This window comes from Gobio gobio, assembly GCF_949357685.1.
Source record: "Gobio gobio genome assembly, chromosome: 13".
Classification (NCBI taxonomy): Eukaryota; Metazoa; Chordata; class Actinopteri; order Cypriniformes; family Gobionidae; genus Gobio; species Gobio gobio.
In genome coordinates, this window is record NC_137106.1 from 17,101,707 (window position 1) to 17,129,195 (window position 27,489).

Below are 27,489 nucleotides of genomic sequence, written 5' to 3' on the forward strand. Positions count from 1 at the left end.
TTAGTTCACCCAAAAATGGAAATTCTGTCATTTGCTCACCCTCATGTTGTTCCAGACCCGCAAGTCTTTCTTTCATCTTAGAAACACAAATTAAAATATTTTAATGAAATCTGAGAGGTTTCTGTCCCTCCAAAGAGATCGTAAAACTAATCCATATGAATAGAGCGATTTAGTTCAAATTTCCCGAAAAGACCTGATGACTTTATATGATGAACTGATTTAATTTAGGCTTTTATTCACATATAAACATTCATCAATGCACACATCAGATATAGTATACAGAAGCTCAAGTTTGCTTGACGTGCGAAAACCAGTAAGGTTCATTCTCGTGTTACGCAGCAGCACGTTTGAGCTTATAATATTGTATTTTAAGATGTACACTACTTATTCGTGTGTCGAATATCTCGATAACATAAACTTCGTCAAGTTTTTCCATCATGTTTTAAATTTAAAAGTGCGAATTTTGATAAAACACTTGAGCAGTTTGCATCACTGGATATAACTGTCGGTCGTTAAACATTTCTATCAACAGTTGTCAAATATTAAATGTTTTTGGCTACCTATGACGCACTCTTTCACAATAAAACTAAAGCCTTCGCACTTGTCTTCTGTGAACAAACAGTAAGACTGACTTCTTTGATTTGATTGCATGGCCATCTCAATCATTGAGACACTGACGAGCACTGTAAGACTGCAGGTTTAGACCAGCCTAAAAATATAACTTTTAAAACAATTTGTCATCCTAACAAACAGAGCGGTGCGTAATGAAGTGCAGCAGAGCAGCATTCATATGTCCATTTATAATTATTGCCCCCTCAATGTTTATGGTGGTTACGAGTCGACCCTGCTATATAGACCCTTTTCTTCTGAGTGTACATAGATAATATTCTATCTGTATGTCTATCTGTATCAATCTTCATTTCTGTTGTCCTACACAATGCTGTCACCTATTGGTGAACAATTGGAAGTTAATTTCGGGCTTAAAATAGTTTTAGCAATATTAGCAAGCATTTCAAATCCAATTTATTATAAATTAATTTGTAAGAAATACAAAATTGTGAATACAGTACCGTAATTTAATATCAATATTTTTGTTCAATTCAAAGTATAAATCCTGTTTAAAAAAACTAACAATTTCTTCACATTACAGTGCAGAACAAACTGTGCTGTTGAATCACATTTATGCTTATACAAAACATTCAGGACAATTAAGAATAATAAAATCTTGAGAAACAATTCAACTTCTGATAACAAACTTATCAAATTACATTCCGACTGTTCAGCCCACATCCACTCCACTGGCTTAACATCCACAATACCATTATTCTATACTTGATCCCTCATATCAAAGATCAAAATCAAGAACTTCTCTGTTTGGCCTAATCCTGTAAAGTTAAATGCTTTAATCAGTTGTGCATTATATGAAAAATATGTGCGTTAATTATTCATAGTCCATCACAGCAAATTGTCTCACATAGTCTCTTCCATGCCAAATAATTTTTTGATGACAGCGGCACATATATAAAAATACACCTTTTTACACTTATAGATCATAGTTCGACCTCACTGATGTGGAATTGGCTGGAGTAAAAATGGGGATCCAACATTGATCACTTACTCCTAATGTAACCGGCTGATTTTGAGTCATGTGTTAGACGTGAGATCTGGCTCTGTGGATGTCTGGCACTATTGTGGCAGCGACACCCAGTGGCATAGAATAGGCTGTGCTCAAATTCTGCAGTCCAACCACTAGACACTTCCAGCTGTAACGAAGAGCTTTTCCCACATTCTGCAAAAAAGAGGGGATGAACAAAGATGAATAAAACAAAACAATATTCAAAGTCCCACATGTATAGGCTACTTTATCTAGGCTACTCATTATTGTAATGATGATAAAGTAGCTAGTCAAACTTTTTTATTAAGATAAACTATTGTCCATAGATTAAAATAAATAACCACATTATTGACGTTTAAATAATTGTTTTTCAATAAAAAACTGTTGTTGAGAGGACAAATTAAAATAAGAAAAATCTGCTTACATTTCAGCATACTCAAGTTTTAGCATTTTAATGAATTATTTTAGATTGCTTGCTACATCATAGCCTATACCCTAAACACTTTTTTCATGCAATATCATGTTTTTTATTATTTTTTGTTTTAGTAATTTCATTTTTTTATGTTTCTGTCTTATTGTAAATCATTGTTTCTGCGCCACGCAGACTTGTGTGAATAGGCTATAGCATACCGTCATAAACAATCATGATCAGACAAACAACGAACTTTGACATTTAACCACGTACTTTTCTTAACTTTTTATATTTGTCTTGTTTTTTCTTGATATTGTCATCTCGTGGTTGTTCAGCAATATCATCCTCAACCAACGGTTGGTATTTCTCCGGTAAATAAGCGATGTGCACTTGTTTGGCGGACTTTTCTTTCTTGCTCACGCGCTTCGTTGAGTCCTGAGCCTTGATTCCTTCCTTAGCTGATTGCGCGTCGTTAATAGGAACAATTTTAGATTTGTCCTCCTTTCTATATTTTGATTTTCGCTTGTATCTGACACGTTTTCGATACATTTTCTTCACATGAAAAATACAGTGTCCATCGGAATCAAATGTGTCAGGTGCGAAGTTCACAGAACTTCGACCGGAAAAGTTCAGCGCATGCGCAGTTCAGCGAGGCAAATCAGTGACAAAACTGGTTTGAGTATCACTTTTCTTGTTTAAGTTGGTGTTATATAGCCTACACTATTCTAGAGACGAGTCTTATTCTGTAACATGAAATATAATTACAACATTTGGTGACTAAACACTTAAAGTTCAGCTCGAGATGTGGTTTATGTGTGAGAGGGAGTTAATTGTTTGCTTTTCTTTTTATAGACCTATCATGCACTGAAAAATTACTTTTTTTTTATTTTTATTTTTTAAGAAGAACACAAACTTTCCCAGTTATGCCTTCATGCACATCTCTGCCTGATCCATGCCTTGGACATTGTGAGCACCTATTGATTTATGGAGTTTACAGGTATGCCACTTGCAGTTTGAGAAAGGATATATGCTCCATACCACCATGAAAGAATATACAATAAACATGCCAAGTTAGGTTATTTCATTTTAGGTTTTGACATGAAAATATGTAGGTACATTTTGTTGCATTATGAACAAATATTGCCTGTATTGAAGTCACAGTGTAAATTGTATATACATTTATTTATTTATCTTTTATGGCAAGCATCATAGCAAAGCTTTATCAAATAGACTTTGACCACCAGACATATTTTTCATGCATGCCAACTACTACGTGCAAATGCACATATTATCATGTACAATGTGACAAAAAGTTGCTAATTCGATTAGTCTTTTTTAACTTCAAAAAGAGTTTTTGTTTTGTTTTGTAACTTAAAAAAAGACAATTTTCTACTCCTTCAAGATGATTGTGAATAGGCCTATTATGCAACCCTCTTATGTAGTAGTTACTTTACGTGCCAAAATATCAGCTTGGACTCCTATACATTGTGCCTTAATTAACCTATTGATTAGATCTGTGAATCAGGCATTACGACATACTACCCTTTAAAATAGGACAGTGGGTAAATACAGGATACAGTCAGAAAGTGAACAGTGAAGGGGGTGAAGTCCCCAGATATTCTCAATTAAAATGTACTTGGCCATGAAACATCAGCTACTAAAACCTGTAACATTTTCATTTTGCAAGTATATAATTGATTAAATATTAATATATAATTGTGTGTACACACTTGTGTTTTATGTTGTATTGATGAAAAATAGGTGCCCTGCATTTAGCCTACTGCATATATTACCATATTTATAAATCATGTTTTCTTGTGTTCTCTCTGTGTTCTCAAATAGAATATGTTCATGAACTTTGACAAGTCAGAGTTGTCATTTTGTGGTCTTTTGACTGATTGGAGGAGGTTTCAGTTGGAGGTGGGGTGGGGGTCATGCTATAAAGGTTCTGCTGGGTGGGAATCCTAAGAGAAGTTAGTGGAAAAAACAGAAAGAAGGAGTTTTTAGTGCCCATAAAGATGGACACTAAGTTGTGTCTGTTACTCCTCCTCAGTGCACATTTATTTACAGGTAAGATTATATACTATATAACGTATATATTAAATACGGTTGTTTTTTTAACGTTTGTACTATACTTTTGTACTCTATATTAGTGCTATCTACATCTTCCCCTATTTTACTCCTATTTTACTATTCCTACTCCTATTTGCCTGATTCACCTATTTTTCAGATTTTTCATCCTATTGCTATTCTTATTTTTAGGTCTTTGTGTTACTCAAATGCCTTTTCTTTTGAAAGCTTCTAGTATTTACAGATTATATAAAGTTTAATATATTGCAGTGCTTGAATTGAAGTGTTGAGATTGTTAGCTGTTTTTACACTTAAGTTGTATCTGGGTTTTTTTTGTCCTTTCTTAGAAGAACTGTTATCATTTACTGAGATTTGCTGCGTTTTCCTGAATATAAAGTTGATTTTATTTATTTAGCTACTACTTTTTCTCTGTCTCTGTAGAAGCATATGCTGAGGTAGGTGAGGAAGACAGTGGAGAAGGACAGCAATCCATATGCCCATGTAAGAAATCAATACACAACATGATTATCTTCTTACTAACCTTAGGTTGGTTAGTTGTGACATATTACTCTATCTGCAACCAATCAGGATGAGTTTCTTTAGTCTGGCCTACTGTGTTACTATCGACTGCAGAAGATAGCAACACTGACCCCTGGTACGTGGAACATGTGTATGATTCAAGAATATTGAATCAGAGAAGTGCCACTCTGTCAACAAATGGTCCAAAGGTTTTCAGTTCATCTGATTACATAGAACTGACTCTGAAATACTGCAGAAGTCATCATTAACACTAGGCATGCGAAACCAGGCAATTGTGAAATAAATAACAAAGTTGTTATTTTTTTATCACTGACATTATAATGACAATTATTGATTGCTTTTTTCTTTTCAAGTGTCTGCAAGGTTCAAGAACCTCAGAAAATATGTTTATCAGTATACAGCCGAGAGCAAAAATGGGGTGACAGGTACAGCTAACCTCAGGAACGGGCCAAAGATCTCCTGTCAGGTACAAAAAAAAAAATCTTTAAAATGGCCTTACCTCTTTTTATATAAGCATACACTACCGTTCAACTTTTGGGGTCACTTTTTATTTTATTTTAAATACAGTAAAAACAGTAATATATAGAATTATTATTACAATTGAAATGACAATAAACAGTCAAAACAAAAATTATTCAGACACCAGATATATTTTTACTAGTGTGTGCAGGACACTATAGTTCATTTATGCAAGTGAGTATAGCAAAATAAAGTAAACTGTGACATATTATACCTAAAAATTCTTCATACAGTGGACTACCAGTAAAATAAATGGATACAAATTTGGGACCAAAATTATTCAGACACTTTGTCCTGACCATGTTTTGCTTAAGTGCTTTTTCTTTAATTGCTAATGCGACCTTTTACACCACAGACTGGACAAAATGAAGCATTGCTTGGTAATTGGTTGACCGGAATTGGTATCATCTAATTGTGTACTTAAATTTAACAGCTGATTGGTTGATTGTAATCCATTACATACCTTTCTGTCAAAGTTATCTGACATTATCAAGATGAATTTCTTCTGACACAGTTTAACTCTGAGTTTGTGTCTTATTTTATTACCATTTTCTAAACTATAGCGCATAAACTGTGATTATGTAGGAAAATGTTGAAGGTGTCTGAATACATTTTGGTTTGACTGTATTTATATTTATATATAGAGAGAGAAATTTAAAATTAACAGCATTTATTTGACATAGAAATCTTTTGTAATATAATAAAATAGTACTTTTGATCAATTAAATGCATCCTTGCTGAATAATTAATAAATAAAAAATAAATGATCTTACTGACCCCATACTTTTAAAAGGTAGTGTTTATATATGAGAATACTGTATGTATATATTTTCTCTGTCCGCCATCAGGTTGAACTTGAGGTCCCACAGACATGCAGCTTTGTCCTTCACACAAGAGAATGCATCCTGAGCGAGGTGTCAGTCATCGACGCACAGGGTCAACCTGTTTACAGACAGGCTCCCGGAGCTGAGGCCTTCCAGGTTGCCATGGAGAAGTATGTGAAACAGCCCGTAATATTTGGGATATTCCTCCCCTTAAATAGAGGAAATACCTCCAGTTTCTTTAGAATTGTTAATACAGTATCATATTTTGATACCCCTTTCCAGGAACCCTCTGAATTTTGTGGTGGAGCAAGTAACCAGTGTTTCCATCTATCCAGAGAAGGACGAGCCAGAAAACATTTTGAACATCAAAAGAGGAATAATCTCTGCTCTTCTCGTGCCAGTCCTGGAGGAAGAACACAATAACAAAATGGTGAGATTAAAAGACACACAAATGCAGTCTACACAATTCATTTTTCATGCGTTGTATTTCTGTCATATGTAAAATACACTTCTTTTATGTACAGTGGGGTCCAGATGTCCGAGACCACTAGTGAAAATGCATTTGCTTTGTGTTATTTTGAGTTAACAAATGAGTTTTTGCATTTGATTAGTGACCCAGAAAATGTGCTGGATCTTTAATATTTTATTGATTTTCATTTGTATTTTAACCCATAATCCTAAAACTTTGTTTATTTACAGGTTTAAATGAAAATGTTTAAATGTGGTTTCAGACTTTGGGGTAATACTATTTTGATGGTCCCTTTTGAACATTCTGTTGGCTATAAGTAACTTTGCAACTGTCAACATGTCAACTAACTCTCAATAGAGTATTAGACTGTCTGCCCAACTCTTAACTCTGCTAACTCTTTATTGTGATGCTCCTCCAACAGACATTCTACTGACTATAAGTATCTTTGCCAATTTATTCTAACTCTAACCCTACCAGTCTACTAATACTCGACTAACACTCTAATGAGAGTTAGTGCAATGTTATTTATAGTCAACAGGATGAGTTAAGGGGACCATTAAAATAAAGTGAGACTGACTTTGGATCCCACTGTACACCTCTATAGATTTTCCCTAATTTCTTCTCTGTTCTTACATTTTAAGAGTACAATCCATGGCAAATGCAAGACTGATGTCACAGTCAACTCACGGAAGGACATTGACACAGATGTCACTGTAGTCAGAGATCTGTCGGACTGCAGCCATTTCTCACCTCACAGTCTCCCCACCAGCCCCCTGTCTCTCTTGCCTGGCCTGGTAGGACACACATAGCTTATTTCTTTCAATATCCATTCTTTCATATCCATCTCAGTCAAAAAGGCTACTCATACAACTTAACTGATATGTACTTTTGCAGAATGGTCTTATTTCCAAACTAATCAGCAGTACTCAGACTTGCAACTATCAATTTGACAACAGGAGAAAGCACATGACTGAAGCTCAGTGTACAGAGAGGCATCTCTTCATCCCGTTCTCACATGAGTACGTAATCTCTTCCCATAAAGGCTTTGTGGTTACTGACCTGATCAGAAATGGATACTTCACCCAAAAATTGAAAATTCTATTGTTAATTACTCATCCTTGTGTCGTTCCAAATGTTGTTATGATGGTAACACTTTATTTTAGGGTTCAATTCTCGCTATTAACTAGTGCATATTACTAAGATATTGCCTGTTTATTAGTACTTATAAAGCACATATTAATACCTTATTCTACATGACCATATTCTACATCCCCTAATCCTACCCAATACCTAAACTTAAACGCTACAAAAACTACCTTACTAAATATTAATAAGCAGTAAACTAGGGGTTTATTGAGGCAAAAGTTGTAGTTAGTAGTGAACATGTTACCCCCCTATTAAAGTGTTACCTTTATGATTTCTTTTAGCACAAAAGGTGATGTTAGGTACTGTAGACTGTTCTTTTCCACAAAATAAAATTCCCCAACTAACAAATATGTTCTAAGAACATTTTGCGAACGTTCCCAATAAGTTATAAAAACATTTCTGAAAGTTCTCTGAACTTTTTCAAGTTTTTTCAAACGTACCTACATTACTGGAACATTCCATTCAATCATTTTGCAAACATTATGGGAATGCTTCTTTTGAATGTTCTTTGAAAACTTTGAAAACATAATAAAAAATAAAAAAAACACTAGATGACTGTCCAACTAAAACATGAATGATGAATTATGTATAAATAACACATTTTGTGCTAACATTTTGAGAATATTACTAAAGACCAGATAGCTATATTAATGTTTCTGGAAGAATGTTTGCTCATAACTTTGAGAATCAACCATGCCAGAACTTTAGCAAAAGTGTTGAGAACGTTCCCTTTTAGCTGGGTGAATAATGACCAGAACTGTCAAGCTCCAAAAATTACACAAAAGTACTATAAATATAGTCTAATATTACTGTATTGTACTGTGTTATATAATATCATTATTATTATTATATTATAGCCTTATGAAAGTACATTTCACAAGTCGTTAGCTCTGTAAACTCACGTATGCAATTTGAATATGCACATATTTAAAGTTCCTGCTTTGTGATTAGTTATGTGACAAAAACATTGCGATGACATAATAATTGACCTGGCATAACTTATATAATGTTTAACGAATAGGAATGTTCTAATTTCTCCTACAGGGGGCAGTATGGTATCTCCTCAGAAGTAAAACAGAGTCTAACTCTACAGGATTCAGTGAAAATAAACAGCAGATATTTCAGCAAAGATGGTGGGTAGCCTTAAGCTGTAAGAATGTAAAATAGTTTGTTTTACTTTGTATTTTACAAGAGATTAGGACTGAGGTATGATAAAAATTAATAAGCAGACAAATTTTCAAATTTCTTTTTCTTCTGAACAGACACTCTTGAGAAGAAGCTCTTTTTAGAGGAGGTGGAGGACAAACATCCTGTTCAGTCAAAGGATGATGTGCTTGCCACATTGAGAGAGCTGGATACGCTTAGCGGCTCAGGAAAGAGTCAACAGAGAGCCAGCCTCTTCCACAGGTTGGTGTCTGAAATCCGTGGCTTGAAAAATGAAACGCTTTCTGGAGCTGCTGATGAGATGATGAAGATCTCAGAGTGGCTTACATGGCAGACACTCTTCCAGTGTGGAACCAATGAATGTACCAGTGCCATCATGCAAATCCTCAGGACTTCTGATAAGTCAGCCAGAGAGGTGGATGCTATAGTTTATGCTTTGAGTCTCTTACCCCAGGCCAGCTCTCAGAGGGTTAGAGATATGCTGAGCATGGCCCAAAACAAGCCAAGCAAAGCCATCATGTACGCTCTTGCCAACACTGTGAAACGGTAAGTGCCAGTGATGTTTACTCAGTCAGCTTCTCAGTTAGCATAGGTCAAGCTTTTCTGTTTTGAAGTGGAATTCTAATGTATATTTTGCACCAGGCTTCCTCAAGACCAAGCAACGTCAACAGCTGAAGTGAAGGATGTAGCTGAATTCATGGAGTTCATGTTAGGTGATTGCTCTGGAGATGAAGACAGCACTTTCCTTACTTTAAGGGTACTTGTCACCTCTAACAAGACTTTCAATCCATCCATCTGATGAATATTATAATAAGCATAAATGATTCAATATTAACCAAAGTATTTATTGCACAGGTTATTGGTGTCATGGGAAAGTACATGGAGAGATTCCCATCTCTGAAGTCTTCTCTCCTAAATTGCGTGGGCCAGACGTACGCTTCTCTGCCAGTACAAAAAGCAGCTATCCAGGCTTTCAGACTCATGGAAATGAATTCAGATGTAAATCAACCTTTGTTAAGATTTACAGCATTTACATGATCCTTATTCCAGTTCTTATATGATGCATTAGTTACTCAAATAAAATCAGTTTAGTACTTGAAAACTTTCATCTAAAGCGAAAGACAGAATGATCTTGATTCAATTTGATATTTTGATTTGTTGTTACTAGGTGAGAAGTGCCCTGATACAACAGTATGAGAATACAGAGGCATCTGCACAAAAACGCATCGCAGCATATCTGATGCTCATGAGGAACCCTGAGGTAGCAAACAAGGTGCTGAGGACCCTAAAGAGTGAGCAAAATGAGCAGGTTAAGAGCTTTGTCTCCTCCCATATCGCCAACATATTGGAATCAGAAGATCCGAACCTGAGCACGTATGTACACTAATATTTCAAATATTATTATGGCCTACTAGTTCAAAATGATTTGTCTTGATGTTTTCGTTGGAAGCAGAAGCAGAAAGTGTGCTCAGGATGTTGTACAATGAATGTTCAAAAGTGTTTGAAGTTTTGGCCATGTTGTATTAAGATTAAAGGTCTTATCTCGAGGACAAATTCTCAATTCTTTCCTCAGAGAAAATAAATACTTTTTATGTTGTCAAGATAAGAAGTCGTCATACCTTTAATCATGTTTAGGAATGCACCAATATTAAAATGCTTTATAATTATTATTTTCATGTTTCCGATAACTAATAACTTCTTTGTTATTTTATCTTAATAAATGAATCATAAAACACTCTAAACTAAAGTCAGTTGTTTAAAATGCTATGAGTGAATTTCATCATAATATTTTAATTATTAATATTATTAAATCATTAGTGTTTATAAAAATAAACTTGAAGTGAGTGTTAGATTAAGGCAAATGTATCCACAATTGATATCCTGTATTATCTGTTATTATATCATCTGATACTTATAACTTAAAAAAACCCCTCTAATATCGGTGTATGACCAATATGGTACTGATATATAGTGCATAATTTATTTATTTGTTTATTTTTGTCTATGTTTAGAGCAAAGGACTACATTCTTAAAGCTCTACAAGGGGATGCAAGCTTTAACCCTATGGACTTCACAAAGTTTTCACGCAACTACAAAATTGAAGTCCCTCTGGTTGGCTCCATAGAAAGCAACATGATTTTTGACTCTGCCAATTATATGCCCAGAGAAGTCATGTTAGCCACCACACTTGACAATTTTAATGCAGAAATACTGGAGGTACTGTATAAGTTTATCATAAAATAAAAATTTAAAAAAAGATCATAATTTTGTGTCTCTATTTTCAATTTTTATGAATGCATGTGATCACTTCTTTCTCAGATTGGTCTTGAAGGTGAAGGCTTCGAGCCGGCCATTGAAGTTCTCTTTGGTGAAAATGGTTTCTTCCCTGATACGATCTCAAAAGCTATGTACTGGGCCAATGACAAGATCCCACATCCCATCAAACGGGTTTTAGATAAGTGGATTTCCCCGCTAAGAGGTGAAAGGATGAAAAGACAGGTAAATATTCTATCTATTTTATCTTAAATCTTTTAAGTGTATAATTCAAATAATTAAATAATGCTTAAAAATATCTTCCTTCATAAGGTCCCTCAGGACATCATGAGGAATATGGAAGAATACCTCTCAGAGTTCAAAAAACGCCTTGAACAGATTGAAGATGCTCCTAAAGGCTTGGCCTACCTGCGGTTTATGGGAACAGAACTGGGATACTTGAAGACCAATGAGCTCAATCTCATCATTCAGTACATTAAAGTATACACAGAAACATTTAAGACGATGTCTGTGAATGTAAGTTTTATTCATAGACTTTGAAAGTATGGTATGCTAACTGCATTACCATAAAAATCTTCATCAACTAAATGTAACAGTAACTGAAATGTAAATTTAAGTGTGATATTCTCTTGCCTTTGCAGTTAATGGGAAAGATGATATCTAGCTTAGAGAATGAGGTCTTTGTTCACTATATGTTCTTGGACAAGGCCTTTACACTACCTACAAGTGCTGGTTTTCCACTGAAGTTTTCCTTATCTGGAGTTCTGGCCCCTGGAGCCAAAGGAGGCATGACCATTGACCGCATGATGGTAATCCTTCTCACTAGTGTACATTTTGCCATGCCACTATTAAATAGAAAATTGTTAATGTTTTCTGTTTTTATTCACAGCAACAGCTTTCATTCATGCCATCTGTGGGAGTGGAGTTTGTTACCCAAATGGGTGTTTATATCCCAGAATTTGTGGTAGCTGGAATTGAGACACACACAAACATGTACCATGAAAGCGCTGTTAATGCCAAGGTCACTGTAAGTGACAGTCAGGTCAAGCTCTCCATCCCTGCACCACAAGGAAACATCCAGCTCTTCAGCATCAGGTAGGCCAACTAAGCTCAATATCTTTGTTGTTTCTTATCAGATGCTTTTTTACTGTGCGTTTATGCTTGTACATACTCATACTCATACTCATACTCATACTCATACTCAAAGGTCACTTTTTTTCTGTACTACTGAATAAGATTAACGATTTGAATGGAACATAAAGAAAAATGTTTCTTCTTTCTCTTCCACAACAGTAACAAGTTGCTTTCAGTGACCTCCACTCAGACTAAGATTGTCCCCTCCATGGTAGAGGACAGGACTGACTCAACGGAGTGTAATCCCATCTTTCCTGGGATGAATTACTGCACCATTTTACGCTATTCAAATGCTAGTTTAACCAATAATGCCCCATACTATCCTCTCACAGGAGAGACAAGGTGAGAAACAGGTGGATGTACAGTATGCAAATAACTTAATTACTTCCATGGTGTATGCATATAAAGCAATAATAGGAATAAATAATTTCTTTCCAGGCTTGCTCTGGAACTTCAACCTACAGGAGAAGTGCCTGAGTACACAGCAACCATTGCCTATGCATTGCTGAGGGAGGGAAAAGAGGGGCGGCATAAAGTCGACTCTGTGAAAATTGTTCTCAAGGCTGAGAGTAAGTTTTCAAACAATTTTAATAATATCTCTTCTTTCTTATTTTATTTCTAACAATGGCATGAATACATTTATCAGTGCTTGCAAAGACATTTTTGTGGCTTTTATGTGTTTGCTTTGAGGTCATCTACAGTATATGCTTGTGTTAAATATTGTCAAAAGTATTTTTTGACAAATACACTACCGTTCAAAAGATTTGGGTCAGTAAGATTTTTCTTGAAATAAATTAATACATATATTCAGTAAAAACGCATTACATTGATCAGAAATGACATTTATAATGTTACAAAAGATTTCTATTTGAAATAAATCCTGTTTTTATTTATCATAGAATCCCGGAAAACATTTTTTATCACAGTTTCTACAAAACCTCCAGCACAACTGGTTTCACCACTATTAATAATAAGAAAAAATTGTTGAGCACTAAATCAGCAGATTAAAATGATTTCTGAAGGATCATGTGACACTGAAGACTGGAGTAATGGCTAATTCAGCATTGCCATCACAGGAATACATTACTTTATAAAATATATTAAAATAGACAATAGTTATTTTAAATTGTATTTAATAATATTTAATAATATTTTACTACTACAGCTACTATTACTATTGATAATAAAAATATAATATATTTTATTGTAATGGTAACACTTTACAATAAGGTTGTATTAGTTAACATTAGTAAATGCATTAGTTAACATGAACTAACCATGAACAACACCTCTGTTCAGCATTAGTTAATCTATGTTAACGTTAGTTAATAAAAATACAGCTGTTCATGTTAGTTCGCAGTGCATTAACTAATGTTAACAAGATCTTAATAATGCATTAGTAAATGTTGAAATGAACATTAACAAAGATAAATAAATGCTTTATAAGTGCAGTTCATTATTAGTTCATTTTAACTAATGTGGTTAACTAATGTTAACTAATGAACCTTATTGCAAAAGAGTTACCATTGTAATAATATTTCACAATATAACTGTTTTTACTGTATTTTTGATCAAATAAATGCAGACTTCTTTCAAAAACCTTTGAACGGTATGTTTAGCGTACATGTATTAAAATTGTACCACCTCTACCTTTTGGGAAAATGGAGTAAAGATGCGGATGACTTGCACTACACATATTTTGTCTAGTCAAATTCATTCACAAGTTAGCAGGTAACAAATTATGGTTTATGGCTGTAATGTAAATATAACCTATTTACTATTTAATGGACATTATCTCAGCTCAGTAAATCATGCGCTTCCAAAACCAATAATAACAATAATTTATGAAAATAACTTAATTTTAATTTTAATAACTAAAAAAATTTGGTCAAGATTGCTTGCATTTCAATGAGTGCATTGAGTGGTCTAAAAATAAGTTCCTCTTATTTTAAGGTGCTGAACCAACCGAAGCCACAGCAGTAGTGAAATACAATCGCAATAAGAACATCCTCACCACCGACGTTCAGATCCCTGATTATGACCTTGAAGCTGGCATCAGGTTGGCAGTTACAGATAGCAGTGCTAAAGGAAAAAAGATGCGCGGTATTACAATTGATGTAACTAACAAAGACATCCCCCAGCTTTCCCTAATTGGGCATGCCAGGTACAGTATAAACAATTCTTTTTGAAAAATATTATTTAGTAAACACTCAGTAGTGTGGAAAAAATATAGGAACAATGCAATCCCATCAGCTTTAAGGAGACTTATTTTAACAGTACTTATATGGGCCGTGTCATTTGATGTTAATCTGGATATGTATGTGTTTCTGAGAAGGCTGGAGTCTATGAGGGATGGTCTGATTGAGCTTCAGTTGGCAGTGCCAGCACTACAGATGGACACCTCTGCCACTGCCACCTTAAAGAATAACAATGGGCTCGTCCTGCAGCTTGAAACAGCCTTTAACATGCCGGAGACAACATCTGTGCAGAAAGCCATACTCCGATATGGTAATTAAGCACCCATTGCTAATGAAGCAAACATTCCTGGAATTAATTTGTTATTGAGTTTTGAATTATTTTCTTGGTGACTTTGCAGATAATAATAAAGTTGAACTTGAAATGAAGTCAGATGTAAACTCTGAAGTTGAGAAACTTTTTCCAAATATGGAGGAGTACCGTAGCCAGCTGCAGGCCAGTATTGATGATATCCTTGACCAGAAAGTCACCAAGACTGACATGAAACTTCGTCACATTATTTCAAAGGGGTTAGAGGTAAGTGCATCAAATCAAATTTGAGATTTGTCTAAAGTGCATGTATTTTACCATTTGAATATTTCAATGGCTTTGTTGCAGATGAACATTTCATAATTAATCCTTTTGTCCCTAGGCAGTGAATATTTGGCTGGATAAAATAGCGGCAGGCAGTTCATTTGTGAACATACAGAGGAGCAAGAGAAGCACCCCAGAGCTCACCTTACCATCTTTGCCAGAAAAAATATATCTTAAATCGTGAGTGACAATCTTGAATTTTGAATTTCCCTAAAGGGATGAATAAAGTATTCATCATCATCATCTGCTGATATGGGAGGCCGGGGCTTGTTGTCACATGATGAAATTGTCCCAGGGATCTATTAATAGACCACTATTGGGGCCTTTTGTCACAAAAGATGTATTACATTAACATTTTATACAATAAAATGAAAATACAGTAATGTGTGTCCAAGTTTTAGGTGGAACACTTGTAGTGTTTATATATATGATATTGAGCGTAAACTTTTTTTCTCTTCATGTTTTTTGTTATGTTCAGTGATGCACTGATGAGATACCAGTTCAACAAAGGCAGAATCTCCATTTCACTTCCTCTTCTCCTGGGAGGAAAGTCATCTGCTGAACTGAACATCCCTCCCACCCTCACACTCCCCCAGATTCAAATTCCTCTCATTGGCTTGGATATTCCTGAGAACAACTATAAGATTCCATCATTCACAATTCCCAGAAGTTTGGACTTCTCCTTACCCATGCTAGGTGTAGCAGAGGTGTCTGTCAAGATGAACAGCAACTTTTATGACTGGGAGGGTTCCATCTTAGGGGGAAACAACACTGTTGACGTTCCCAGTTATGTTGCCAAGTACAAAGTGATGGCCAGCTGCCCTGTGACACCCTTGTCATACAAAATTGAAGGTATTTAAGTCATCAAAAATCATTACAAAGGGCCAGATTTACTAACAGCTTGTGTCAGCGCAAACTCTCTACTAAAGACATGCAATGAAAAATTAGCGCTGAAAGGGCGTGGGCAGAGTTATTTTTGCAGCTGACCTTATTGCATGCATTTGTAGGAGTTTCTCTTTCAGACACAAAACTTATGGGAGGAGAGTATTTCAATGAATCATGTAGGTGATTTACTAAGGTTTCCGCTAGTCAATTTACTGTTATTTGTGCCATTATTTACAGTCCAAAAAAAGTCTTAAACCAGACATTAATTTGCGCTGCTTTTGGTACACTGTGTTGGTCATTATGGAAATGATCCGACTGTGTATGTGTTCTTTAATTTGACCTTCGTCAGTAGTTCATGTGCAGATTGGCACTTATATGGGATTGCGCTTGCATGCTAATTTGCCTTGTTTAATAAATCTGGCCCAAAGGTGACTGTCATAATTGCATCTTCAGTTTATTTGAAATTATTTTACTTCACTTACATTTTTATGTGCATTTTATTAAATTATTAGTTAATTATTATAATTCATTATTTATTAAATGTAGATTTTTTTCCCTCTTCACATAGGTATGGGCATGATCACTAGTACAGTCGATGAGACTCTGAAGTACCTTGTAAATGGATCCATCAGTCATTGTTTACTTGATGCCAGCCTGAGTGTCTTTGAAACTTTGAGTATGGCTGATAAAATGAGTGGTAGGAGCAACTACAGAATTGAAGCATCTAGTCCAATTGGTCTGGAAACCTCTGTATATTATTCGGCTCATTCAACGTCCACGAGTGATGAAGTCATTGGTGATGGAAACTTTGATGGATTCATCAGGATAGGCTCTCTCTATGCCAACTCCACCCTTAGCCAATCCTATATCTTCAATATGCTCAAACAAGAAGGAAAAGGAGAGTCCACATTGAAGTTTGACTCCTCAATCATCCAAGGTCAGAATGTGATCAAAGGATCCTATGTCAATGGAGAGCTGTCACTTTTGTCCAAAACAAATGCGCAAAATGATGTTCTGAAGCATGTGATAGAGTTAAAGCACAAGAAAGGCCAGCTGTCTGTGAAGTCGGATGGTAGCACGACTACACTTGGAAAAGCACTCCGTTGTAAAGCTGAACTTGATGTCACGAGTGAGGAAGCCGGACTGAAAGTTGAATCCCAGGCAGATGATGCAACAAATCGTGCATACTCCCTCCTAACTGGATCCCTAAACAGTAATGGCCTTGAAATTAACATAGAAGATTTGCTGAATTTTGAAAATGGACGTGGGATACACAAAGGCACACTTACTTTTGGAGCAAATGGCTTGACCACCAGTTGCATGACAACCATTGAGGGAAACTCTTTGACTTTTGAAAATAACTTCAGTGGTGGTATTGATGGCGATGGAGCCTCCATGTCTCTTGTATCAAAAGGATCAATACAGGATAATACAATTGAGCTCAGTGCGGAGGGTAAGATTTCACCCAAAGAAGCGTTTCTAACCAGTGTTTTTAAAGGGAACGCCTTTGATGGAACTGCTAGAAACACCATGAACTTTGGTATTAATAAGCAAGGACTGAGTCTGCTTAATACTATGATGGGTACCTTACAGAAAATGAGATCGGAGTGCACACATGCCCTGACTGTAACTTTATGGACCTTGGCTTTCCGCTCCAAAACGGACAATTTCATCTGTGATGGAGCGTCCTACAACCACGACATTAAGATTAATATGAAGCCGTTTATCACATCGATAAGTGCAAATAATGAACTTGAGATTTTTGATTTTGGAATCAGTGGTGATGGGCACCTTAAGATGGAGCCATTTAAGATGGACGCAGCTGGAAGCCTCAGTGGGAAGTATGGGGAAGAGGATAACGTTAAGCACAGCTGTGAATTTACTTATGCAGATCTGGCTGGCACCATCAAATGCGATACAACAGCAAAAGTCTTTGATTCCCGGATAAGTAACAACTTCGACTTGGATTTTGCTGGACTGTCCTCTGTTATGAACAGCAAGACACAAGTAAATTGTGAATCTTTACGTCTTGAAAATAACATTCGCACAATGGCCATGCCGTTTAGCCTTACAATTGATGCCATTTTGAACAGCGATGGCACTGTGAAGTTTTATGGCAAGCACAGTGGTCAGCTCTACAGTAAGTTTCTCTTGAAAGCTGAACCATTGGCCATTGCTAAGTCCCATGAATGCAGAGTTTCTGCTGTACACATGTTGCCAAATGGAGAGTCAGCTGAAACGCACATTGAAAACAAGTTTGACAGCTTTCTGATACCTAATGAACAGTCTGTGGTATGGAAGTATAAGTCAAAGCTAAATAATCATGCATACAACCAAGATGTCAATATTTATAACCAAGAAAGTGAGATGGGGGTCCAGTTCTCCGGAGTGCTTCAAACTAATCTTTTGAACACTGAAACAATGTCTAGTGATATTACATTAGACAATCAAAAGTTTAGTGCTTCTGGGTTTGTCAAGTATGATAAGAACAGCGACTGTCACATAATATATTTTCCATTCATCGAGAACTTCCCTGCTGCCTTTGAAAGGATGAAAAATGAAATTCTTCATAAATTTGAATCCCTCCAAAACTACCTCAAAAGTTTGGATATCAATGGTTTGATAGGTCGCTTTAGAAACATGTTGGATGAACTCCCTCAAAAAGTAAATGACATTATTGTGGACATGGACCTAGAGAACAAAGTCAACAATGTCAAGAACCAGCTGATTTCCTTCATACATGACTACACTGTATCAATAGATGATCTTGATGCATATGCTGAGGAATTTAAGGAGGCTTCAAGAAAGAAAATTATTGATTTGGCGACCAGAATTAGGGATCTGATGATTCAAATCAAAGATGGCATTGAGAGTGGATCGTGGACCAATTCTGTCTCTGACATTTTGACGCAGATTGGAGATGAACTTAAAGCTTTTGATGAGAAGTATGAAATAACAAAAACAGTCATCAGAGGCTTTGATGGTATTGAAGATATAATAAGACAGATCAATTTACAAAAGTTGCAGGACAGCAGTGCTGCTTGGTTGAAACAACTGGATGCAAAATATGAAATTAAAACCAAACTTCAGGAAAAGCTTAGTGAACTGAGGAAGATTGTTGAGACATTTGACATCAAGATGTTACTTGAAGGTCTGAGAGACTATATAATCTCATTTGACTTGACTGAATATGTGGAAAAACTATCTGATCAAATCCCATATGAAGACATTGAGAGAGTACTGGATTCTGCAAAGGATGTCATTGTCAACTGGATAGATGAGTACGAAATTCCAGAGAAAATCAATAGAGTTTACTTAAATGCACAAGAGCTTATTTTAAGGTATGAAATTGACAAGAAAATTGAAGTTTTTGTGGAGCAGGCCATTATATTAGTCAAGCAGTACAGAATCCAAGAGCTGGTGCAGGCTGTAGTGGACACATTAAAATCTATCCAGTTTGAGTACATCTCGGATAAGGTTATGGAGGTTTTTGACAGAATTGTTTCTCTGTTAAAGCTGATGGATTTCAAAAAGATTATAGATTATTTAAATGAGTACATTCTCTTTATTTTAAAGACATTAAGAACTTTTGATTACAACACATTTGTTGATGAAGTAAATGAAAAAGTAAAGAACATAGTCAATTATATTAACAAGCAGATTAATGAAGTTTATGAAATCCCTCAAAAAATTGAGGCATCCAGAGAGTTTATAAAAGAGATGCAGGTGACGATTATTGATTATTTGGAGAAAATGAAAAATACAAGGATAGCTGAAGTTTGCAGGAATATTATAGATGTAATTGACACTACTGCATATAAAGACATAAAACTGAAGATCCAAGACATTCTCGAGGATGTGAGGCAGAGAGTCAGTGACATGGACATCAGGGATGAAATCTCGGTTTACTTGGAAAGGGCAAGTGGTGCTTACGTCAACGTGCTCGAATTCATCTCATCACATTTCATAAAACTCATTGATGAAATTAAGAAGATGGTTGAAAATAAGGAGCTCCTTAATCAAATCACTCAAGCTGTGGAGGGAGTTTTCAACGCTCTAAAGACGGCAGAAATTGACGTACCCACCTTTATTCTTCCATTCACAACTCTTGAGGTTCCTGCCTTTAAGATTAAACTGGCAAGGATACATGATATTACAATTCCAGCAATGATAGCAATACCAGAATTCACTATTCTGGACATGATCAGTCTTACTTCCTTCACAGTTGACTTTGAGAAAATCAAGCAGAGCATTATTAACTTCATTGACAAAGTTCGCCAGATAGAAATGCCAGAAGTGGACCCTGAAGCCATCTTCGGGGACTTACGAGCTCTTTATCTTTCCGACTTGCCTGATTTTACTTTCTCAGAGATCACTCTATCAGAGATCAAATTCCCAGTGATCACTGTTCCAAAACTGAAACTGGAGAGTTTTGAGATTACAATGTTGCCAATACCCGAAGTGAAAATCCCTGCAATCCCATTTGAACCATGTCTACCAGCTTTCGGCAAACTTTATGGAGAATTCAAAGTAGATTCTCCTCATTATACATTGATGACATCAGCAGCTCTCGAGAACACAACAAGAACACCCAAATCTCCACATTTTAAAGCTACTCTGAACTCAATGGGAAAGTCAAGCCTTGAATTCCTTGACTATACTCTGGATGCAATGCTTCAAATTGAGGCTCCAAAAATGAGAAAAATGGTTATTAGTGAGACTGTGAAAGTTAGTCACATGGCCCTTGGAATTGACCATGAGGCTTCTGTTGTCTTAAGTGGTCCTTCAGCAGAAGCAAAAGTCAAGACGGCTGCTAAAGTCATCACTCGTATTTACACAGCTGATTTGATTAACAATGTAGACATTGCTTTAAAAAATGGAATATCTGCAAATATGGACACAACTTACACACATAATCTGAACATACCCAACATAGATGTTTCCAGTCAGGCTATAATAACCAAAACAGCAGAGGCTCGCTTTGAGTCTGGAATTATATCTGTGACCATTGGAACAGGGGGAAGTGGAAAGTGGTCTCCATTAAGTCCATCAAGGACCATCAAGTCCATTGATGACTTTTCTGATGAAATTACACACAAGAGCAATTTGGAGTTCACTGTCAATGCTGGCACAGCAAAGCTCAATTTTGATGGAGAAACAAACAGCAGAAACCTTAAGATGAAGCAGTCAGTTAATGCAGAGTCTGTTATCCTGAGCCACATTACTGTTGATGCCAGGGCTGAGACTGAGGCACCTTTCATTAAGGGCAGTATTTTGACGTTTAAAGGTAAGGCTCAAATGGAGGATGTCCGAATAGAAATGGGAATTTCACACAACGCTGAGCTCATTGGAAAAGTGAGTGGAAGTATATCCAATGCATGTGAGTTCTTGGCTCAACCATTTGAGGTCACACTTGATTGCAGAAATAAAGGTAACTCTAAAATTATCTTGCCCCTAAAGCTGACTGGAAAAATTGATCTCCAAGATGACTTTGGATTTACCTTGAACTCCAATAAGCAACATGCTTTTTGGGTAGGTCTGGCTCGCTTCAATCAGTACAAATACAAGCACAACTTTACTTTGGATAACAGTGAAAATGAAGCTGGAATCTATGCTTTTATTGATGGTGAAGCCAATCTTGACTTCTTAACTGTTCCACTCAGTATTCCAGAAATTAAGATCCCATACCTGGATATGAAAACACCCCAAATCAAAGAGTTTTCTCTTTGGGAAGATTATGGTCTGAAAGATCTTCTGACCACTCCTCAGCAATCATTTGACATTGATTTCAAGCTCTTGTATCAGAAAAATCCAGACAAGCACACATTTGATCTAAACCTTGAGCCAATCTATGAAGCCTTCAATGAAAATGCCAAGATTATGAGTCTGCATTTTGAACTCGGACGAGACCACATTTTTGATGCCCTCACCAATTCCTACAACAAAGCCAGAATTCAGAATGAAAAGTACAAAATTGAGACATCAAACCAGCCGCCAAGATATTTTACTGTTCCTGGATACACCATACCCATACTAAACATTGAGGTTTCAGCCTTCCGAGCCGAATTGCCTGCATTTAGTTATTTCATACCCAAGGAGGTAAGCACACCAAGCTTTAAAGTTCCTTTGATGGGTTTTTCAGTGCCATCATACACACTTGTGCTTCCATCTTTGGAACTACCAGTCTTGCATGTGCCCGAGACGCTCCGAGACTTGACCCTACCCACATTTACAATACCAGAAATTCAGAATAACATCATGATACCTGCATTTGGAAATATGACCTATGAGTTCTCGATCAAATCTCCTGTAATGTCTCTGAATTCTAATGGTGGCCTGTATAATCAGTCTGACATTGTCATCAAGTTTGATGTCTCGTCAACATCCGTGTTCGATGTCCTAAAAGCTAAACTTGACGGAAGTACCACCATCAATAAAAAGAGAGGTCTGAAGATGGCCACAACCCTGTCCTTGGTACATATAGGTGCTGAATGTAGTCATGAAAGCACTGTGAGCCTCACCAAGAGAAATATGGAAGCTTCCTTAACAAACATAGCTAAAATTAAGCTTCCCGTTTTTACGATGGACTTAAATCAAGTGGTTCGTGGTAATACTAAGTCTAAACCAAATATAGCCTCGAATGTCAAAGTTAGCTACACTTATAATTTACCCATAATCGAGACACAAGGCACTGGACTCATTGATCACAAATTTGCTCTTGAGGCACTGTCATCCTATTTCTCTCTGGAGAGCACTTGGAAAGGAACAGCAGATGCAGCCATCATGGAAAGTGCAAATCTTGCTGGATCTTTGGACAATGAAGCAACTATTTATGTGAATGCCAATGGTCTTCGTTCCACTCTGAAAACTGATGTAACTGCTAAGATCTACCACCAAAAGGCTGGTTCCTGGAATATGGATGTCACTAAGAACCTCGCTCTTGAGGCCTCTCTGCGGCGTATTTATGCTACGATGACTTACACAAGCACTAATGCAGCTAGTATTGCATCGTTTTCAACAAACGGAAAGCAAAATGTGAGGTTGACGCTTGAGTTTGTTCCATTGGCAACTTTGTCAGCTAATCTTGATATTGACATATCACAGCCGAGTAACCTTGGTTATGCTGGAATAGTGCAGAATGCAGATCTTTCCATCGCTTCAGACAAGCAAAAATTACTTTGGAGTGGCAAGGAACAACTAGCAACACTGATCCATTCCTCTGATCTGACACTATCAAACGATCAGTCTGAAATCCGCATGGAAATGTCTGAATCCATTGAGGGGAATGTTGCATTCTTGAAGTCCATCAAATTGCCAGTCTACCATAAGAGTCTATGGGACATATTTAAATTTGGTGAGGTCACCAGTACTGACCAATTACAGTTTTTCAATGTTTCGACTGTTCTGATATATACCAAGAGCATGGAAGGAACACTGTTTGCGCTACCAACAAAATTGTTTGAAAATGGTGTGACGTTTAATATCCCGCAAACAACAGTCAGCATTCCAAATTGGTTTAAAGAAATTCCGCAAATGATTAGGGAGGTTGATATGCGATTTGAAGAGCCTGACTTGCCTGATTATATCTCAATACCACCAGTTATAGCTGTTCCAGAGTTTACCGTACCTTTCACTACTCTCCATGTGCCGACCTTTGTCATTGATTTGACAAATCTAGAAATCCCCAATGAGATCACTACACCTAACTTTGAGATTAATTTGCCTGGTTTACCAAAAGTGGAAATCCCTAGCATAAATGTTAAAACTAAGTATCTGAAAGACAAAATGGCTCATTTGTTTGTCAGTGTGCCAGAGTATGAAATCATCATCTCACCATTTAACCTTCCCAAAGCATTTGATGTTGGCGAGTACCCAATACGTCTGGATGACATCACAAAAGCACTATATCATTTTGAATTGCCAACTATTATCATCCCTGAACAAAAAATCGAAGTCCCAGAGATATCACTCCATCTCCCAGCTGGTGTATTTATTCCAACCTTTGGTGCCCTGTCAGCCACTGTCAAAATGTCTTCCCCAGTTTACAACAATACATGGACTGGAAATATAGAAAACACAGAGTCAGGAATTGCTTGCACATTGACGTCCACTTGCACATCCACCATGGTTTTCTTGGAGTATAACTTGGATGGTAAGTTTAAAAGACTTGGAAGTTCATATGAATATTTATTAGCACTTTATAATAAATTTAATTAACAAACATAATGTACTATTATATAATTCTAAACAAACCAATAAAAATATTATACATTAATATATTAATATTATAACTATAAATATATATATGATTGATTGATCTGTCAAGCATTGTACAATATTTTTCAATTAATATTATTGATTAATATTCTATTTCACATTCCATTTTTAGTGATTACCACCATCGTTTTTGAGAATGGAGCCCTGGGTCTAGATGGAAAAAGTACCTTCACCCATCGTGATGTGAATATAAACTGGAAGCATGATCTCAGCCAGAATCTAAGGTAAGAACAACACATCAATTTCTCAAACCTACACATTTATAAAGCCTCCTGTCATAATTTCCTAATGATTTTTGTTGTTTCTCTAGAATGAAACGTGACGAGTCTTCAGTTTCCAGGTAATTTCTTAAATTTCTGTTTTACATAGGCTTTGTTGTGCTTTACGCATTGCAAAATTGCAATACTAATGTTACTGTGAATGTGTTTTTACACCACAGTCCTTCACGTCACACACTGGGCATTGACGTTGCAAGCCAGACCTTTGCTGACATGAGCTTTCGTTATGCATCGCACAACAATGGAATCACATCCTCGATATCATCACCAGCAGCTGGCTTCATCGGGTTCCAGTTCACTAGGAGATCACCATCTCAGTTTTATGCAAAAGTGTTCAGCAGATATTTGGTAAGAGAGTGATAATCTTTTGTCAGTAATTTACAAAATTTACTTAAATATTTTAACAAAATATCTGCATTATTTTTTCAGTCAACCCCTGGCAAGGACACAGACCTGATGAGTTTCAAGGTGACTTTGAAGAACTCTGAAAAGTTGAGTGTTCAGGTTGGCTATCATTTCAATGGACTCTCAGACATGATTACTGGCCTTAAAGAAAGACTTCCGTCTATCATAGCAGCTTTTCACAAGTTTATCAACCAGTACCACATTGATCACCTTGGCATGGACCTGAACCGTGCTGCCCTAAAGCTGAAGAACGCACTCTCCAACAGTATCGACAGAGCTTACCAGGAGATCCCGCGCATGATTGATGCTCTGCAGACCTCAGTTGAGCAGCTCAGACAACATGGTGAAAATATGTGGAGGAAAACACTGGAGAACTTTCCCCAGATTGATCTTCAAGAGTTGAGCAGACAGTTCTCCAGCAGCGTCAATGAATTCCTTCAGAAGTATGATTCAAATATGCGGGTTCTCTTGGACGCTGCCATGAAGTTCTTGAAGGACACAAAATTCCACCTGCCAGGTCTGGAGAAGAAGTTTACCGGGCAAGAGTTGTACAATAGGATCAGGCAGTTCATTTCAAAGGCAACTGATAGAGCTACTACAAGGTTTTTTAGTCTCATGGAAGCCATTGCTGACTCCCTTTCGGGTTACATCAACAAAGTAGAATTTACTCTTCCTGGTACCACTAAGGTTATTAGTGGGAAGAAAATTTTGAAAGATCTAAGGTCTGCCATGAAATCAGCAAAGGATCAGATTATGCAGGCGATAGAAGGATGGGAAAACCTCAAATTGGAGAAGGTGTTCCAGGACCTGTTAAACTCAGTCAGGGTTTACATCCAGAGGGCAGAAGGGTTCATGAACTCTCTCGGGACTGAAAAACTGGAAGAAATTTCCTCACACATCAATCGGATTTACAAAGAGGCAGGGAATTTACAAGTTACTCAGAAGATTCGTGAATGGATGCGGGAAGCTAAAAGAGGTTTGTCTGAGCTCAGAGACTTTGCCAAAAGCAAAGTCCAGGAGCTGTACAATGAAATATCCATGGAGAAGCTCAACTCAAATCTGAATGATCTTCTCATGGTGGTAGAATCGTATATCGATAGCCTATTTAAGAGCTATCTTACGTTTATGAAGTCCTTGTCATCATATACAGAGCCATATGTACGGGTTTCAAACAAAAAAACGGATGTGGATATTCCTCTACCTTTCTATTGGAAATCTTTTAGTGAATGGCCCAGCATGGCATAAACCTCTTAACTAAAAAGTCAGAAATACTTTTTTTTGTCTACCAATTTGTTCGGTCCGTTATTGTGTTTCTCTAAACACTGTATTTTGAAGTTTGTATATAATTTCTATATTTTAATTTAATTGTAGTAAATTAAAGTAAAAATAATATACTAATGTAAGGGATGTCTGTCTTGGTATATGTTTTAAGAATGTAATTAAGCTAAAATGATTTTGGAAAATTGTATTTAAGGAAATATATAAATAAAAAAAGCTGCAAGACAATACATACATTTGAGTAAAGTGTGCAAAGATTATTAGTAGACAATTTTTACATAATTAGATGACTTTGAAGTGCTTTTCCACAAATCCTTAGAAATGTCCTTTACAGTTCTCCAACATTCTTAAAATACTGCATTGAAGTTGTGATAAATTGTTTACAGCTTTTGGCCAAAAGAGGGCGATGTCCTCATGACAACAAACGACTGCACGGCTGTGGATTTCACTTCTTGCACCTCATAAGATCATAATGGTTAACCAGCCGTGCCGTTTCACTCCACTCAGTGCATGGCCACACCAGTCTAATATAGTAGGTTACATTCCCACCATATACTGCCCCTGGTTACCTGGTGGGGAACAGTTCCCTCCTGTTGTTATTTCATATAACCTCATCAAAAGAGCCCCAAAACAAATGTTGCTAAGCAGAGAGACTGCCACCTGTTTGGAATCTGGGCCTGTGCTGTGTTCAAGTGCGTGCTGCTTTTCCCACACCAGTCTTTTCAGACAAGGTTAGAGGTCATCAGCACTGGAGTGGGGGTGTAAGGGATAGGATGCAGGCCTCATCTGGCTCTTCTGACACCTTTTTTGGTACCTAGATGAATGTAACTTACATGCAGTACATAGTTTGTTTTCTTCCAATTTGGCTGTCAGAACTTACACATCCTTAGAATCACTCAAAACTATAGAATCACTTACAACTAGTGTATGGTGACTTTGAGACCCAGAAACAATCGTATCACTCACCTGTGTTCTTTAGGAACTTCCTGTTAATATTTTGATAACTACTTTGCAGTGCACTGTATGTGAGTAAATCTCATTTAACAGATTGATAGCTGATGCAGAAATATCCTTTCTCTCACTCATCGTTAATAATGAGAAAACTGAAGTTTGCAGATTAGGTACATGTGTAACGAAAGCATTTCCATATCCAGTTCTTTAGGATGTGACAATTGTCATTTTTTTCTTGTCAAAAGTACCATCAACATTATTGCATCTGCTCCTGGAATAAAGGGAATAAGGCAGTAGCCTGCTACCATATTCATGATGAAGTGCTTTCTTAGGAAAGACGTTTTCCATTTCTTTTGGCTTTCGTTCATTCACTTGTCAGAGGTTTAATGTAACACTCCGAAGAGTATGCCAGTTATTAT

At 36.6% G+C, this 27,489-nt stretch overlaps 2 protein-coding genes across 2 annotated transcripts; one reads left to right on the forward strand and one right to left on the reverse strand.

Moving 5' to 3' along the window:
* Positions 1-218: 218 nt before the first annotated feature.
* On the reverse strand, positions 219-2,626 carry LOC307136272 (required for drug-induced death protein 1). The gene is made up of 2 exons (XM_079833137.1): positions 2,301-2,626; positions 219-1,789 (listed from the first exon to the last, which is right to left on the reverse strand). Exons 1-2 carry the CDS (start codon positions 2,574-2,576, stop codon positions 1,652-1,654), a joined length of 414 nt encoding a protein of 137 aa, XP_079689263.1. The 5' UTR covers positions 2,577-2,626; the 3' UTR covers positions 219-1,651.
* Positions 2,627-3,999: 1,373 nt separating this feature from the next.
* apoba (apolipoprotein Ba) lies at positions 4,000-26,352 on the forward strand. The gene is made up of 29 exons (XM_079833127.1): positions 4,000-4,097; positions 4,539-4,598; positions 4,991-5,103; positions 6,005-6,150; positions 6,263-6,410; positions 7,091-7,243; positions 7,344-7,468; positions 8,640-8,728; positions 8,858-9,305; positions 9,402-9,516; positions 9,615-9,758; positions 9,928-10,133; positions 10,772-10,976; positions 11,079-11,258; positions 11,346-11,549; positions 11,675-11,842; positions 11,923-12,128; positions 12,327-12,509; positions 12,606-12,736; positions 14,121-14,331; positions 14,503-14,675; positions 14,764-14,939; positions 15,055-15,176; positions 15,475-15,848; positions 16,450-24,033; positions 24,271-24,382; positions 24,469-24,498; positions 24,598-24,784; positions 24,866-26,352. The coding sequence occupies exons 1-29, from the start codon at positions 4,046-4,048 to the stop codon at positions 26,084-26,086; spliced, it is 13,266 nt and encodes a 4,421-aa protein (XP_079689253.1). The 5' UTR covers positions 4,000-4,045; the 3' UTR covers positions 26,087-26,352.
* Positions 26,353-27,489: the final 1,137 nt, after the last annotated feature.